The following is an 18,706-nucleotide window of genomic DNA, read 5'->3' as shown; positions in this document are numbered from 1 at the left end:
GGAACCATAAAACCACCTTGCTCTGGACAAAAGTAGCATCGGTTTCGCCTCAAGTCGACAATTAGATTTGGCTTTGATGTGGTGCTCTCGGTCGTCCTACAATGCATTCATTCATTCAGCATTCAGCATCACACATAAAGAAGTGCCACTTGAGGGGGATGCCTGAGGGCTGTTGGAATTCATGGACCTGAACGTTAACTAGCATCAGCACCCCCAGAGAGGAAACGGGGGGGGGGGGGGGGATTAAACAGAGGGCAGCACGGTAGCATGGTGGTTAGCACAATTGCTTCACAGCTCCAGGGTCCCAGGTTCGATTCCCGGCTTGGGTCTCTGTCTGTGCGGAGCCTGCACGTTCTCCCCGTGTGTGCGTGGGTTAGGTGGATTGGCCATGCTAAATTGCCCTTAGTGTTGGGTGGGGTTACTGGGTTATGGGGATACCGTGGGGGTGTGGGCTTTGGTAGGGTGCTCTTTCAAAGAGCCGGTGCAGACTCGATGGGCCAAATGGCCTCCTTCTGGACTATGAAATGGGATGGTGGTGGCAGGGAAGGGGGAAGGGAGGTGGTGGCAGGGAAGGGGAAGGGAGCTGGGGGTCCTGGCAAGGTGGGGCAAGGGGGGAGAGAAGTGACGTGGTGGGGCAAGGTAATGGGAACAGAGGAGGGGACCATAGAATCATAGAATTTACAGTGCAGAAACAGGCCATTCGGCCCATCGAGTCTGCACCGGCTTTTGGAAAGAGCACCCTACCCAAGGTCAACACCCCCACCCTATCCCCATAACCCAGTAACCCCACCCACCACTAAGGGCAATTTTGGACACTAAGGGCAATTTATCATGGCCAATCCACCGAACCTGCACATCTTTGGACTGTGGGAGGAAACCGGAGCACCCGGAGGAAACCCACTTTTAAATCATAGATAGCAAGGCAATGGCAAGGTGGGGGGAAGGGAGGCAAGGTGGGAGCAGGGAAGGGTGAATGGAGGCTGGTGTAGTGGCAGGGGTAGGGAGAGAGAGGTGGAGGTGATAGCAGGAAAGGGGAATGGAGAAGAGGGCCTTGGCAGGGTGGAGGGAGGGTAGAGTGAAAGGAGGCGGGAGGATGGAGGGATCGGAAACCTTTTCATATAAGTTTTCTTGATGTGGGAGAATTAAATCTTTGTTGGAAGAAAAGGTCACCCTGGCTTGGTGGCAATGCCCTCAGATCTGCATTCTTGCTCTATAAACAGGAACCTCCTCTCGCACAGCCTTACCCTCCTTCACCATCTTCATAATCTCAGTCGATTCCTTAGTCTTCTCATCGACCAGGTGTTCAATCTCTTTCATGAGGTTTCCGATCTCTTCACTGATCCGAGCTGCAGTCTCTCGCTCTACCCTGTTTCAAAGATTTTTTTAAAAAGAACGTGTGAGAACAAAGGTTCAAAGCTTCCCGCCTTCCCCTCCCAGAGGCACTATCTGACATTGCAGCAGCTTCAGTTTTCACATTTGAGACTGGCAGTGAGTTTGCCCATTCATGATTGAGCTCTGGACATTGTTGCTGAGCCTCGTGCTTTTCCAAATTAGCGTCCGTACACCAGCTCGTTCGGAAACCTCTTTCTAGCCCAAGGACTGGAAACTCTTCTCAGCAATCAGACTGAAATCAGCCCAACAATAGGGCGGTCTGTAAGTTGAATAAAATCATCATAGTTGTCGATGATCATAGGCTGCTTTGAGGAGGGGAGCTGACTGGTGATTTCACCTGAGGGTCACCACACCTCGGGCGAGGGGCAAGGTTGAGAAGGCAGGACCTTCATGAATAACCTCAGCCGTACAAGAATTGAACCCACGCTGTTGGCCTCACTCCGGATCACAAACCAGCCGTCCAGCCAACTGAGCTAAACTGTACCACACGGGGAATCCCTGATCCCTGCAACCATGCCACGCCGCCCCGACGCCGGCACGCAATTCTCCGCTCTGCGGAGAATCGGTGCCATTGGCGCTGGTACATTCGGCGCGCCGCCAGTCGTGGGCCGCTCTACGCGGCCAGGCCGCCAATTCTCCGGCCTGGATGGGCCGCTCTAAATGAGAGTCCCACCGGCGCCGGCCACACCTGGACGTTTCACAGCTGGCGGGAACTCTGCGCGTGGGGCCAGGGGCCGGCCTGTGGAGAAGGGAGGGGGCTCCGACCCCGATGGGGGGGGGGGCCGATGGGGCCTGGCCCCTCGCTCCCCGGGCCTATTTTCCTACGCGCTGGCCCCCTGAACTCCCGCGCCATGTTGCGTCGGGGCCGGCGCATTGAGGGAGGACACCGCGCATGCGCGGCTTGGCCCCTGTAGGGGCCAGAATCGGTAATCCCAGCGGCCCGTTCACGCCATCATGAAACGCGTGGACACTCTGCCGCCAAATGGGAGAATCCCGCACAATGAACGAACCACAAGGTCAGCGGTACCAGTGGAGTAACACCTGCCTCCGAACCAGGTCACAGTCGATTCTAGATGCAGGTCCCTCTGCAAAATCAAACTCAGTTTTATAATAATTTTAATTATTGTCACAAGTTGGCTTACATTAACACTGCAATGAAGTTACTGTGAAAATCCCCTAGTCACCACACTTCCGGCGCTTATTCGGGTACACAGAGAATTCAGAATGTCCAATTCACCTAACAAACAAGTCTTTCGGGGCTTGTGGGAGGAAACCGGAGCACCCGGAGGAAACCCACGCAGACACGGAGAGAACGTGCAGACTCAGCACAGACAGTGACCCAAGCCGAGAATCGAACTCGGGACCCTGGTGCCGCAAAGCTAAAGTTCTAACCACTGTGCTACTGTGTCGCCCTCGTACCATTAGAGTTAGTGAAGCCCTCGCAATTAAAGTGCATGTAAAAGAGAAGAAGAATCAGTTTGTCACTTCACCCCATTCAGGATCCCATAGCTGCTAGGCCACCAGACAAATGAATCTTAAACATTCAAAATTTCTCTAGCCACAATTTGTATTACAAATTTAGACGTCATTTCTATTTTATTAGAACCATATAATTCCTACAATGCAGAAGAAGCTCATTAGGCCCATCGAGTCTGCACCCGCCCTACCTAGGCCCGCCCTCGCCCTATCTCTGTAACCCCGCCTAACCTTTGGACATTAAAGGACAATTTACCATGGCCAATCCACCTAACCTGCATAGCTGTGGACTGTGGGAGGAAACCAGAGCACCCGCAGGAAATCCACGCAGACAAGGAGAGAAGGTGCAAACTCCACACAGTCACCCAGGTCAGAATTGAACCGGGGTCTCTGGTGCTGTGAGGCAGCAGTGCTAATCACTGTGCCACCGTGCCGCCCAACATTTTTTTAGTTTGCTATTTGCATCCACTTTTTTTTCTTCTGTGAGGCCGGATAAAGCCGGATGTCAGATAAAGGACCATCTCATCAAAACATCTTCTTTTCCAAAGAAAATAAACTGCAACCAGCCCCCTTCCACCAAACCGGAACATTGCCCTGAGCTCTCTTTCACACAATACTAGCATTGGTTATCAGAGAGAGTCATTGAAGCTTGTATGGTGGCTCAGGAGGTAGACACACATGCCTATTGTCAGAGGGATAGGGGAGAGACGACAGATCGATGAGGATTGTGCGGGAAAAGAGGACCAACTTGATTGGACGCAAGCTGCTCCAGTCATTTCATTAAAACAAACTGGGGTTTCTGGCCTCATCTTAATCACCAACTTCAACAGCTCTCACGGTGAGGCTTGAATCTTACTTTTGCTTCTCTTTCAGTTTCACAGGCATCACGTCCTCAGGAGTCCACTTGTCCTGAAAAAGCAGGAGAAAGTTCATCAGTCGTCGACTATTGGAGGAGCAACATCTCATCTTCCGGTTAGGCATGCTACAGCCTTCCAGCCTGGACATCAAATTCAACAACTTCAGATCATCAGCTCTACCCCACCTCGACCCATTTGTTTGCATCCCATTTCATTTTAACTGTCTTTTACCATTTCCTCCTTTCTTAATATATATTTAATTCCCCCCTCCCCCCCCCAATCTTATCCACCTTTCCTTCACCTTTCTCCTCTTTGCTGCCCCGTTCCCCTCCCCCCACATCTACAGTTCACCCTCTGATGTTAGTCTCCCTGCTATTTGATCTTTCACATCTTTTGTCCTCTCTGGGGACTGCCATTAGCACTCTTTCCCCTTGGTTTCTGTGGCCACTGCACCCGGTTTCCCTGGGTTTCTGTGGCTATGACTCATCTTTAATTCTCACTCCACAGTATAAATATTTCCCACTTTCTCTGTCTGTTAGCTTTGACAAAGAGTCATCGGACTCGAAACGTTAGCTCTTTTCTCTCCCTACAGATGCTGCCAGACCTGCTGAGATTTTCCAGCATTTTCTCTTTCGTTTCGGATTCCAGCGTCCGCAATAATTTGCTTTTATTAATTGATCTAGCATCATGATCACTCCATGGTCAACATTCCCAACAACTTAGCCTAGCCCAGTGGTTGGTTATAGAGAAACTTGCAGATAAGGGTGGTCTATGTAACAGTATACTAACTGCACTCTCACTCAAAAGACACATTCATATTTTCATTAAGGATGCCAGAGGAGCAAGGTCCAATTAGGACCAATGCAATGTCCTCCCCTCTTGAACTTACTTGCTGTCTTTGGTTCAACCATAGTCTGTTGGAGATAGACACTATTGCTAATAAAATGATATTATAATAATCTTTATTGTCACAAGTAGGCTTACATTAACACTGCAATGAAGTTACTGTGAAAATCCTCTAGTCGCCACACTCTGGCACCTGTTCGGGTACACAGAGGGAGAATTCAGAATGTCCAATTCACTTAACAAACACATCTTTTGGGACTTGTGGGAGGAAACCGGAGCACCCGGAGGAATCCCACGCAGAACGTGCAAACTCCGCACAGACACTGACCCAAGCCGGGAATCGAACCAGGGTCCTTGGCGCTGTGACATTATAATGCTAACCACTGTGCTACCGTGCACCCACATGTTTTAAGCTCAGATGCCACAATAGCCGGTGAGAGCCGTACTGTGGACTTGTAGAGTTTCGGGGCCTTTAGAGGCCTGTAAATATGTTAGAGGTGCCACAACGCCTCTGGTGAAATGGGTGCTTTTCTGAGGTTGGGGCTAAGCAGCACACCAGGCTGGTGTTACTTGATGCTGACTCTGGGTGCTAAGGGCTCCGTAACCCAGCGCTAACATCATTCCATTTGATGAACACAGATTGACCAACAGAACTACTCTTGGTGGCTAAACATGGGCCCCGTATGGCAACGGGTTTTCAGGGGCATCCCACTGTCAACATTCAAAACAGAACAGGAACCATTTGCAATTGTTCTGCAAGTCCAACTAAATGTCCCTATTGTTTTCTCTGAGGTAACGCTTGGCCAGCAAACTCGACACTCACCGGGTCTATAAATGTGACTCCAAAGATTTCGTTGGCAAAGTACAGCAGCTCCTTCTCCAGCAACGAGTTGTTGATGTATCTCTGGATGTGCTGTGAAGAAAGAGTGGAATTCGGCACTGTCCAATAAGTCACAACTATTTCTAATAGCATCCCTCACACAGCATAGAAAGATCCCATAATGGTTGTGTACATTTCTGATCCCTGTGGGGGTTGGAGGTGGGTGGTCCTTGGAAGATCCCTACACATGGGCTAGGCTAGCAGGTGGAAATGCCAACTTGTGGGGCTCTTTGACCTGTCAGCTAGCCCTGTGTGCCAGAGGCAGGCGCCTGTCTGTACTGAGCCCCAATCGCCAGCATAGCTGGATTTGTCCTGCAGAAACTGGCTGAAGTGATGTGTGTGTGGCGGGGGGGTGATTTATCGGACACAGGAATTCTTGACCGAGTTACAACAGAAGACAAGTGAGTAAAGGGATGGGGGACAGGGCAAACACATGAAATTAGGATTAATGATTCCTTGGGAGATAAATTCCAACATTAAGGAGTTGTCCTGAATGACCTGGCCGAGGTGTTGTAATTTCTATGTAATGCTATTTAAAGGCCCCCAATGTATTCCAGAGGAGTCAAAATTACCACTGCACTTCCAACTCCCCATATTGCAGGTTTATATATCCCTTTGCCTGCAGGTGTACTATTCTGATGCCTGGAATGGAAGAATGCAGTCAGAAGGTGACTTCAGTTTCCCATTTAATATAACCTCCCTGGAGTGTGTGTGCATGTATGTGGACAAGCAACTAGATCTCAGGCCCTTGCAGCTGGCATTGATGGTAGCATTGGACAGGACCTCTGCTGGAGATTCTCTTCCCTATTGTGACTTTGATTAATGTTGCCACATACTGATGTAGTCGGTCAAGAAAGGGCGTAAGGCCCTTTGATTGGTACTTCTTTATTATGTAATCTATGGCTCTTGTTTCTGAGACTGAAGGCTGTGAATGCATAGACTCCTTCCAGGACTTGTTAACAAAGTTACAGGCTGACATTTTGAGCAGTAACAAGGGAGTGCTGCACTGCTGGAGATGCTGGGCGCGATTCTCCGCTCCCGCGCCGGTTGGGAGAATCGCCTGGGTCGCCAAATTTTCCCGCGACGCCGGTCCGACGCGATTCACGGAAGCGGCCAGACCGGCACAATCGCGTTTAGCGCGGCAAATCGCCCGAGACAGCCAAAATGGTGATTCACCGATACCCCCCGCGATATTCTGGCCCGGATGGGCTGAGCGGCCTGCCCAAAACGGCGGGTTCCCCCCGGCGCCGTCCACACCTGGTCGCTGCCGGCGGGAACAGTGCGGGAACGCTGGGGGGGCGGCCTGTGGGGGGGGGGCGAGGGGGGATCCTGCACCGGGGGTGGCCTCAAATGGGGTCTGGCCCGCGATCGGTGCCCATCGATCGTCGGGCCGGCCTCTCTGAAGGAGGACCTCCTTTCTTCCGCAGCCCTGCAAGATCCGTCAGACACCTTCTTGCGGGGCGGACTCGGAGAGGACGGCAACCACGAATGCGCGGGTGACGCCAGTTATGCGGCGCCGGCCGCGTCATGTATGCGGCGCTGCCTTTACGCGGCGCCAAGGCCTGGCACCTGTAAATGAAGCGGCGGCGCTCCTAGCCCATTATCGGGCCCTTAATCGGTCGGGATAGGGACCATTTTGCGCCGTCGTGAACCTCAACGGCGTTCACGACGGCGCGAACACTCTGCCTCCATTTCGGAGAATCCCACCCGCTATCTTTCAGATGGGATCTTAAACCAAGGCCCTCTGATATTTCTCTGATTAATGTAAAAGACTCAATGAGACGCTAAGTCCAGGGCAACATTTATCCCTCAGTCAACATTAACAACAAAAAACAGATCACTTCTTGGCCTTTCGGATAAGATCAAGCATCAGGTCAAGCCCAAGATGAGGTGCAATGCCTTTTCTTGTCAGTTTGGATCTAGCATGTCTCTCTTGTGGAGCCTATGAATTGGCTTCAATTTGAATTTGAATTGGGTTTTGGAACAAGCAATGCAATGGATTATGGGTTTTCCCCGTCCACACTGCGCATTGGCTTTGTAACTTAAAGGATGGGTAAAAAAAAAAATTAAAAACAACCAAAATCAGATTAGCTGGTCAGTGTTATGGCTGGATTGATCTTTTGGCTGCTGTGTTCGCTACATTGTAACAGTGACTACGGCTGGAATTTTCCAGCCCCCTTCCCTTCCCGACAGGTTATCCCATGGGCTGGGCTGGTGAGGCAATCTCAGTTCACATTGGCGGAAGAAACCGCCGGCACGAGGGGCTGGAAAATTCCGGCCTACATTTCAAAAGTACATAATTGGCTGTAAGACGCTTTGGGCATCCTGCAGTTGTGAAAGGTGCTTATATAAGTGCTGGTCTTCATTTGTTATTGAAGAGTCTATTAGTGGCGGATTAAATCAAAGAACGATATTGAGGCCTCCACATCTGGAGTAGATGTACCTCTCTCTGACTGAGGAATTTGGCCTGTTCTTCTCCCAATACTGCCTGGTAATATTGTAGGTTCTGGATCATTACTTCATCACTCGGATAGAAAAGCAAATAGGTTTTGGCACATTCGATGGCCTTGGGGAAGTTTTCAGCTGAAATTAGAATGGAGATAAAGTAGTTAAGAGCTGAGACTCCAGAATGAGAACGTGTATTTTAATGACACAAAAAAGGATTTAAACTCAACAAACCCTATTTTTATTTCTCTCTCAGTAGTCTAACTGATAACAGGGAAGGTAAATTTTAGTCACCTTCCAATTGTGCTCCTCAAGCATGGTCATGGCAACTTTTACTCAATATCTGTGGTTGAATGTTAAAAGCTGGCAAACTCAGATATTTTTCAGATCTGTACCAATTTCATCACAAGAAGAGGCTATTTGATCCACGTGCCAGTACTAGTTCTTGGAAAGAGTTATCCAATTATTTCCACTCTTCTGATCTTTTGCCAAAGACCTGTAAATGTTTTATTTTTAAATATATCACATTATCCATAAAACACATTCAGTAAAGTCAGGGGTGTGATGGAATACCTTCCACTTGGCTGGATGAGTGCAGCTCCAACAACACTCAAGAAGCTCAACACCATCCAGGACAAATCAGCCTGTTTGAATGCTACCTCTTCCATAAAGCCACAGTCCAAAGATGTGCAGGCTAGGTGGATTGGCCATGCTAAATTGCCCCTTACGAGTCCAGGGATGTGCAGGTTAGGTTACGGAGTTATGGGGATAGGGTGGGGTGGGCGGGGGAGTGGATCTGGGTAGAGTGCTCTTTCGGAGGGTCAGTGCTTGACTTGATGGACCTATACTGCTTATATACTGTAGGAATTCTATGATTCTATGAAAAAACATTCAATACTTCCACCACTGGCGAACAGTGGCAGCCGTGTGTACCATCTATAAGATGCACTGCAGGAACTCACCAAGGCTCCTTAGACAGCATCTTCCAAACACACGACCACTACCATCTAGAAAGGCAAAAGTGGCAGATATCTGGGAACATCACCACCTGAAGGTTCCCCTCCAAGTCACTCACCATCTCGACTTGGAACTATACTGCCGTTCCTTTACTGTCACTGGGTCAAAATCCTGGAATTCCCTCCCTAACAGGATTGTGGGCGTACCTACAGCTCAGGGATTGCAGCAGTTCAAGAAGGCATCTTACCACCACCAGGGCAACTAGGGATTGGCAATAAATGCTGGCTGAGCCAGCAACATCCACATCCTGTAAATCAATTTTTTTTAAAAGTAAAATCCACACATAATTTTGAACAGGGGTGTTTGGGTATGTGGCCTCTTTATTAACCAAAAGTTACTTAAAATGGGTAATACATCAGAACTGGATGAGGTGCTTCCAAGTGTACTAAGGGAGGTGAGAGTGGAAATTTCCGAGGCACTGATGATAATTTTCCAGTCTTCCTTAGACACAGAGGTGTTCCGGGAGGACTGGAGAATTGCAAATGTTACACCCTTGTTCAAAAAGGAATGCAAGGACAAAGCCAGCAACTACTGACCAGTCAGCTGATTTCATATTTAACTAACAAGCTAGAGTTTTTTAAGAAGGTTGTTTAAGGGCAATGATGTTGATGTGATATATATGGCTTTTCAAAAATCATTTGCTACAATGCTACAGACTTGTGAGCAAAATTCTAGCTCATGGAACAAAAAGGAAAGTAGGCACTTAAATAAGAAAGTGGCTGAGTGACAGGAAACAGAGAGTAGTGATAAATAGCTGTTTTTCCAATTGGATGAATGTTTTGCAGTGGAGTTTCCCAGGGGTCAGTGTTGGGACCCTTGATCTTCCTGATATATATTAATGACCTAGACTGCGGTGTGCAGGGCATAATTTCAAAATTTGCGAATGATACAAAGATTGGAAGCATTATCAACTGTGGTGAGGATAGTCATAAACTTCAAAGGACATAGACATATTGGTGGATTGGGCAGACAAGAAACCAGGACTGCAAGAAACTTCAGAGAGTCGTGAACACCGCCCAGTCCATCACACGAACCTGCCTCCCATCCATTGACTCCATCTACACCTTCCGCTGCCTGGTGAAAGCGGGCAGCATAATCAAAGATCCCTCCCACCCGGCTTACTCACTCTTCCAACTTCTTCTATCGGGCAGGAGATACAGAAGTCTGAGAACTCGCACGAACAGACTCAAAAACAGCTTCTTCCCCACTGTCACCAGACTCCTAAATGACCCTCTTATGGACTGACCTCATTAACACTACACTCTGTATGCTTCATCCGATGCCAGTGCTTATGTAGTTACATTGTATATGTTGTGTGCCCTATTATGTATTTTCTTTTCTTCCCTTTTCTTCCCGTGTATTTAATGATCTGTTGAGGAGCTCGCAGAAAAATACTTTTCACTGTACCTCGGTACACGTGACAATAAACAAATCCAATCCAATCCAATCCAAGTGGCAGATGAAATCCAATGCAGAGAAGTGTAAGATGATTTATTTCATAGACGAATTTCATAGAATCCCTACCATGCAGAAGGAGGCCATTCGGCCCATCGAGTCTGCACCGACCCTCTGATAGAGCAATCCACCGAGCATACTCCCCCCCCCCCCTTATCCCAATAATCCCTTAACCTAACCTACACACATCTTTGGACACTAAGGAGCAATTTAGCATGGCTAATCCACTTAACCTGCACATCTTTGGACTGTGGGAGGGAACCAGAGCGCCCGGAGGAAACCCATGCAGACACAGGGAGAAAGTGCAAACACCACACCGACAATCACCGAAGGCCAGAACTGAACCTGGATCCCTGGTGCTGTGAGACAGCAGTGCTAACCACTGTGCCATCGTGGTGCCCAAGGTGTGCAAGAAGGAGTTGGACAGACAGTATGAAATGAAAGGAGAAACTCTTAAGGAGGTGCATGAACAAAGGGACCTTGGTGTACATGTGCATAAGTCATTGAAGGTGGTAGGGCATGTTGAGAGAGATGTTAATAAAGAATACGGTATCCTAGATTTTATTAACAGGGGTATTAAGTACAAGAGTAAGGAGGTTATGTTGATCTTATATAAGACACTAGTTAGACCTCATTTGGAGTACTGTGTCAAGTTCTGGGGGCCATATTTGAGGAAAGATGTGAAGGCTTTGGAGAGAATAATGCTTCCAGGAATAAAGAACTGTAGTTGTGAGGATAGATTGGTGAGGTTGGTCTGCTTTCCTTGGAGAAAAGATGGCTGAGAGGAAACTTAGTAGACGTATTAAAGATCCTGAGGGGTATGGACAGGATAAATAATGAGAAACTGTTCCCTATCAAGAGTACATCCCGAACTAGAGAGCACAGATTCAAAACAATAGACAACAGGAGTAGAAGTGATGTGTGGGGGAACCTTTTCAGGGGATGATTAGAGTCCGGAATGATCTTCCTGAGAGAGTGGTGGAGGCAGATCAAGGTATTCAAAAGGGAATTGGATTTCTATCTGAAAATAAAAAAATGTATACGGTTACAGGGATAAGGCAGGGGTGTGGGATTAGGTAGAATGCTCTTTCAGTGAGCCAATGCAGATTGATGAACCAAGTGGACTCCTTCTACATCGTAAAGATTCTGTGATTTAGTCCTTAACTCACCGCCGAGGCAGGTATTTGAAATGGAGATGTTGACAGCACACCCACTCCCTGCTTTGTGCCCATGATCATGTTGGATTAGGCAAGGTTTGGACATAATGCACCAGAAGGGCTAAATATTCAGGCAAAACTCTTTGCCCAGGTACACATGCGAAGTACTACCACTTGGGCAAGGTACTGGAGGGCAACTGTACCCCCAACTCTACCAAAGAATGACACAATAGGGAAGTGGAGCAAATGAAGTATAATTTAAAATACTGTTAAGTATTGAGGAAAATTTAAATTAAAAAGTGAATGTGGGGTGAAATAAAAAGGGGACTGATGAGTGCTGCTTTCTGAAGCAGTATTTTGACATGCAAATTAGCATACCAGTAGGAAAAGGAAGTGTTTACCTATGGAACTAGGGGGGAAACAAGGGACAAAATTCTCCCCCCCCACGCCGGGTGGGAGAATCGCCGGGGCGCCGCGCGAGTCCCGCCACGCCGCCCCGGCACCCGCATGCGATTCTCCCACCCCCCGCCCAAACCGGCGTGGCGAGAATCACGGCTGGCTGCTCGGAGAATCGCCGCTCGCTGTTTGTAACGGGCGAGCGGCAATTCTCTGGCCCGGATGGGCCGAGTGGCCTGCCCAACACGACAGGTTCCCACTGGCGCTGTCCACACCTGGTCGCTGCCGGCAGGAACAGCACAGGAACGCTGGGGGGGTGGCCTGGGGGGGGTTCCTGCACCGGGGGGGGGGGGGGGGGACTAAAAAGGGGTCTGGCCCGCGATCGGTGCCCACCGATCAGCGGGCCGGCCTCACTGATGGAGGACCTCCTTTCCTCCGCTGCCCCGCAAGATCCATCCAACATCTTCTTGCGGGGAGGATGGCAACCGCGCATGCGCGGATGACGTCATTTACGTGGCGCCGGATGTGTCATTTCCGCGGCGCCGCTTTTATGTGCCGCCAAGACCCGGCGCGCATAAATGACGCGGCGCCGCTCCTAGTCCCCCGGGGGCGGGAGAATTGGGGGCTGGGAACGGCCTCCGACGCCGGAGTGAAACACTCCGGTTTTCACTCCGGCGTCGGCACTTAGTCTCCCGATGGGAGAATTGCGCCCAAGGTAGATAAAATAGGTGACTTCAAAGTGGAGAGAAAGGGAGTTGGCACTTATATGCTAAAAGCCGGGTCCACAGGGTGGAGAACATCAAAAGGAAAAATATTATATATCCATATTTAGAGCTAACTAAAGGAAGAGACAATAGAGGCAGCTACCATTATGGTCACACCCGTTTGTAGAAAGCAGGGGCGAGATTCTCCGGTATCGGCGCGATGTCCGCCTACTGGCGCCCAAAACGGCACAAATAAGTCGGGCATCGCGCCGCCCCAAAGGTGCGGAATGCTCCGCATCTTGGGGGGCCGAGCCCCAACCTTAAGGGGCTAGGCCCGCGCTAGACTAATTTCTGCCCCGCCAGCTGGCGGAAAAGGCCTTTGGTGCCCCGCCAGCTGGCGCGGAAAAGACATCTCCGGGCGGCGCATGCGCAGGAGCGTTAGCGGCCGCTGACGGCATTCCCGCGCATGCGCAGTGGAGGGAGTCTCTTCCGCCTCCGCCATGGTGGAGACCGTGGCGAAGGCGGAAGGGAAAGAGTGCCCCCACGACACAGGCCCGCCCGCAGATCGGTGGGCCCCGATCGCGGGCCAGGCCACTGTGGGGGCATACCCCGGGGCCAGATCGCCCCGCGCCCCACCCAGGACCCCAGAGCCCGCCCACGCCGCCTTGACCCGGTGGTAAGGTAGGTGGTTTAATCTACGCCGGCGGGACAGGCATTTTAGCGACGGGTCTTCGGCCCATCCGGGCTGGAGAATCGCGCGGGGGGGGGGCCCGCCAACCAGCGTGGCGCGATTCCCGCCCCCGCCGAATATCCGGTGCTGGAGAATTCGGCAACCGGTGGGGCGGGATTCACGCCAGCCCCCGGCGATTCTCCGACCCGGCGGGGGGTCTGAGAATCTCGCCCCTCAGGTTCTCCCGAAAACACGTTATTGGTAAAAGGTAGCTGTTTAAAATCCAAAACTCAAGATTCCTCCACTGAAACTAAAGATGGTTTTTCCAAACATGGACAAATAACCTGTGGGTGGTAACTATCTGCTGGATTTAGCTCACAGTGTTATATAATATTGGATGTTGTGTGGGAAAAGGGGGGCGGGATTCTCCACCCCCACGCCGAAGTGGCCGCGCCGTCGTGTACGGCGTCGAGGTTCACGACAGCGCGGAACGGCCCCGGTCCCGACCGATTCAGGCCCTGACAATGGGCCAGTATTGGGGCCGCGTCATCGACCCGCGCCAGGCCTTGTCGCCCGCGTAAAAGTGGCGCCGAATAGATGACGCGGCCGGCGCCGCATAACGGACGTCATCCGCGCTTGCGGATATTATAGCTTCTTGTGTGTTTTCTTTTCAGTTAATAAATAGTCTTTATTAATTGATCACTACAAAACTGGACTATTCCTCCCTGGTTTGAATATCTTTTCTCACAGTATACCAAATTGAAAATATATTTAACATCAGCGGGGTTCTTAACAATACATACATGCAAACTGAACCATTCTCGCAGGTTCTGGAATTCAACTTGCCAAAAATGTAACTCCCTCCCCTGCCCCTATAGTGAGGTGAGACCACCCCTTTAAGAACACAAGACACTTACAGTTATAATAAGCAAATTGAAGGTAGTCAAAATGGGCGGGGAGGAAGTCATCAATGGGCGTTTCTCTGTCAGGTCGACTCGCCAGCTCTATCACACAATTCTGTTTGCAGTTCAGCACCTGAATATAGTGATCTCAAAGTAAATGGCAACAGCGAGTTAGAGGGGCATGTCACACTGTAATGCAACAATCTACAAACATACAAACCTGAAACAGCAACTTGCTCCAGCCTCATTCACACACTTGTTCTCAATCTCCAAGGAGATTTGGTTCAATTTTATCCAAGAAGCTGTGGTCAAAGCCCCAAATGGCCACCCCCCCTGTTAATCTGCAGGAGAGGCGAGAGGCAACTTTGGAGTCATGTTGGGCGAGTGGGCAAATCAGTGGCAGATGCAGTATAATTTAGATACGTGTGAGATTATTCACTTTGGAAGCAAAAACAGGAAGGCAGATTACTACCTGAATGTTTGTAATTTGGGAGAGGGGCGTGTGCAGCGAGACCTGGGTGTCCTTGTGCACCATTCGCTGAAGGTAAGCATGCAGGTGCAGCAGGCGGTAAAGAAGGCTCATGGTATGTTGGCCTTCATTGTGAGAGGTTTCGAGTATAGAAGCAGGGATGTGTTGCTGCAATTGTACAGGGCCTTGGTGAGGCCACACTTGGAGTATTGTGTGCAGTTTTGGTCTCCTTCTCTGAGGAAGGATGTTCTTGCTCTTGAGGGAGTGCAGCGAAGGTTTACCAGACTGATTCCAGGGATGGCGGGACTGACATATGAGGAGAGTTTGATTGATTGGGATTGTTCTCTCTGGAGTTCAGAAGAATGAGGGGAAATCTCATAGAGACTTATAAAATTCAAACGGGACGAGACAGGGTAGATGCAGGGAAGATATTACCAATGATGGGTGTGTCCAGAACCAGGGGTCACAGTCTGAGGATTTATTTCGGACAGAGATAAGGAGACATTTCTTTACCCAAAGAGTGGTGAGCCTGTGGAATTCATTACCACAAGAAGTAGTTGATGCTAAAACATTGAATATATTCACGAGGTGGATAGATATAGCACTTGGGGAGAATGTGATCAAAGGCTATGGGGAGAAAGCAGGATTAGGCTATTGAGTTGGATGATCAACCATGATCGTGATAAATGGCGGAGCAGGCTCGAAGGGCCAAAAGGCCTCCTCCTGCTCCTATCTTCTATGTATCTATGTATGTATGTCTGAGTTGATGCTTGTGCTTCAAAGTTGATGAATATGAACAAGACTTGGAAATATATCCCCGTTCCTTCACTGTCCTGGAGTCAAAATCTTGGAACTCCCACCCTAACAGCACTGTGGCTGCACCTACACCACATAGACTGGAGCAGTTCAAGAATGCAGCTCACCCCTGCAATCTCAAGGGCAATTAGTGATGGACAATAAATGCTGGCCTAGCTAAGACGCCATATCCCGTGTATTAAATAAATAAAAACTAGCCCACACCCTATTCATGGTAATTCAAGAGATAAGAGGTGAGATTCTCTGGTCTCCCGGTAGCCAGGTTCTCGGTTCAAGAGGTAGCCTGCTGTTGCCCAGCGATGGGTTCTTTTGGCCCCGCCGTGGTCAACGTGATTTCCCATTGACTCCACCCCACACCGCGGGAAAACCCAAGGCAGGACAGCGGTGTTGCCGGAACTGAAGGATCACACCGACGTAAACAGCCGGAAGATCTCGCCCAAGATTTTATGTACTAACCGCGGACATATCTCTCTTGAACCTTTGACTGGAAAGGTGATTGTCTTGGGCTTTCCAGTGGCTCAGTTGATGAGCGGAACGAAGCCGCATACACCAAGAAAATCCCAACTTCAGTCCGTGTCCTGCATTAAGTTAGAACATCTCCGTCTGGTTATGTTGAGATGTTATAATATATGTCAGTGGTGTGGATCGTAAAGGGAAAATCGAACTTGGGTTCCATGTGTGATTGTTATCCATCCACACCGCCACCACTCCAAACGATGAGCACACATACAGAGTTTGGGTGATAGCACAATTGCACAGAGCAAGCTCTCACAACCAGCAATGTGTTAATGGACAGATAATTTATTTTTCGGTGGTGTTGCTGAGGGTTACATATTAGCCAAGACACCCAAAAGAACCCCACTGCTCTCTTTGAAATAATGCCATGGGATCATTTATACTCTCGGGAGAGCAAATGAAGACCTCAGTTTAGCATTTTGGCTGAAAGGCAGCGCCTGCAACAGTGCAGCACTCCCTCAGCATTGCGTTGGGAAAAATAATCTAGATTAGGATGCTCTTATCTCTGGAGAGGGTCTTGAACCCAAAGCCATCTGGCTCAGAGGTACAGGTGCTACCAAATCAGCCACCGTGGAAGTAGTCAGTGACAGATTCCTGGGTCATTTTGACTTCTGCACAAGTGTAAGAGTTACCTGTTATAGCCTGGAACAGGTCCGCATTGTAATCGATGTAACTGTAGCTATCAAAATTGTACGGGCCCTCGCAGAGAGCGCGGCATTCCATGTGTGCCTTGAAGTATTCCAGCAATGCATTTTCCAAGTATTCAATTGCTGGCTCAAACTGCTCATCCGTGTAAAGTCGGACCCCTGTACGAAAAGCTTCCTGAGAAACAAGGCAACAGAACAGAGGTCAACAGAATATCCATGCAAAGTTAACCACATAGAATATATACCTACCTTAGAGTTCCCACACGTTCATCTGACCTCCTCATTGCAGAGTAGAATTCAGAGCACCACTTCGGATGTGAAGAAATCTCCACGTTTGCAACCCCACATGCATGTCCCCAAATCATGTACTTTTTTTGGCTGCAGAATATCCATCTCCCCAATCCCATGCTTATCCCCCCGCACCCCATTTTCTTCAGTAATGGATGTACAGGCTAACAATACAGATGAGCTACCATACTTTGTTTACACTGCAACCCTCTACTATAAAAGTTTGTTTAACCCAGGTCATAGCCAACATGAACACTCAGTACAAAACAATCCATAGGACTGAGGTGAGGAGAAATTTCTTCACCCTGAGAGTGGTGAATCTGTGGAATTCATACCACAAAAAGTAGTTAAAGCGAAAACATTGTGGGATTTCAAGAAGGAATTAGCTATAGCTCTAGGGGCTAAAGGGATCAAGAGATATGGGGGGGAGGCAGGATCAGGGTATTGAACTTGATGATCAGCCATGATCATAATGAATGGCAGAGCAGGCTCGAATGGGTCGAATGGTCTCCTCCTGCTTCTATTTCCTATATATGTTTCTATGTATGTTTGGTGACTATTAAATCTGTAACTTCAGGCAACAAAGTTTTACCATGGCTGATGAAGGAATTGGAATTATCCTGGGGTTTTACTTGGTTTATTTATTCTTGGGATGTGGATGCCATTGGCAAGGCTGGTACTTATTGTCCAATCCTGGTTGCTCTTGGGATGGTGGTGGTGAACCTTTCCTTGAACCCTGGCAAATAGCAGTTTGATATAACTGAGTGGCTTGCTAGGGCACTTCAGAGGGCTGTCAAGAATCAACCACATTGTGATGGGGCTGGAGCAAAATCTAGACCATGTGGGGTAAGGAGAGCAAATTCTGACTTCCGGTTGCGGTGATGCACTGCTAAGCCACACGTTTCGGCAGCTCCCGTTCTAACTGACTTTTGGGCTCTTATCGGGAGCCCCAACGGAATTTTTTTTCGACCTAACCCAGTGTGGGGTGATGAAGGAAGGAGTCCCCCCAGGTGTGCATGGAAAGGAGCGGCGGTAGTGGCCAGATTGCGAAGGATCCTTTGGAGCAGCGGCAGAGAAGAGAAGGGAGAAGCAAGATGGCGGCGGATGGAGCCCAGGTGGTATGGGGCCCGGACCAGCAGGAGTTTCTCCGACGATGTGTGGAGGAGCTTAAGAAAGAGGTGTTGGCGCCGATGCTACTGGCAATCGAGGGACTGAAGGAAACACAAAAGGTCCAGGCGATGGAGCTCCGTGGAGTGAAGGCAAAGGCAGCCGAGAATGAAGATGAGATACAGGGCCTGGTGGTAAAAACGGAGACACACGAGGCACTACACAAGAGGTGCATAGAAAGGCTGGAAGCCCTGGAGAACAGCTCGAGGAGGAAAAACCTACGGATTCTAGGTCTCCCCGAAGGAGCAGAGGGAGCTGATGTTGGGGCTTATGTGAGCACGATGCTCCACACGCTAATGGGAGCTGAGGCCCCAACGGGCCCCCTGGAAGTGGAGGGAGCGTACCGGGTCCTCGTGAGAAGACCAAAGACAGGTGAAACACCAAGAGCAATAGTGGTGAAGTTCCATCGCTACATGGACAAAGAGATGGTCCTGAGCTGGGCCAAGAAGGCACGGAGTAGCAAATGGGAGAATGCGGTGATACGTGTGTATCAGGACTGGAGTGCGGAGGTGGCGAGAAGGAGGGCGAGCTTTAACCGGGCCAAGGTGGTGCTCCATAGGAAGAAAATTAAATTTGGGATGCTGCAGCCGGCGCGATTGTGGGTCA

General features: G+C 49.5%; 1 protein-coding gene across 1 annotated transcript in view; it reads right to left on the bottom strand.

Moving 5' to 3' along the window:
• The window catches only part of p3h1 (prolyl 3-hydroxylase 1), a 63,749-nt gene that overhangs the window by 23,640 nt on the left and 21,403 nt on the right, over positions 1–18,706 (bottom strand). The window contains exons 3-8 of the mRNA XM_072478442.1: positions 16,631–16,820; positions 14,213–14,344; positions 7,895–8,034; positions 5,395–5,484; positions 3,725–3,777; positions 1,245–1,366 (exon numbers count right to left, since the gene is read on the bottom strand). Of these exons, the coding sequence (XP_072334543.1) occupies positions 1,245–1,366; positions 3,725–3,777; positions 5,395–5,484; positions 7,895–8,034; positions 14,213–14,344; positions 16,631–16,820 (727 nt within the window). The remainder of the gene's footprint in view (positions 1–1,244; positions 1,367–3,724; positions 3,778–5,394; positions 5,485–7,894; positions 8,035–14,212; positions 14,345–16,630; positions 16,821–18,706) is intronic.

The sequence above is a fragment of the Scyliorhinus torazame genome, chromosome 16 (genome assembly GCF_047496885.1).
Source record: "Scyliorhinus torazame isolate Kashiwa2021f chromosome 16, sScyTor2.1, whole genome shotgun sequence".
In the NCBI taxonomy this organism is placed as follows: domain Eukaryota; kingdom Metazoa; phylum Chordata; class Chondrichthyes; order Carcharhiniformes; family Scyliorhinidae; genus Scyliorhinus; species Scyliorhinus torazame.
This window is presented reverse-complemented; position numbering and strand designations above follow the sequence as displayed.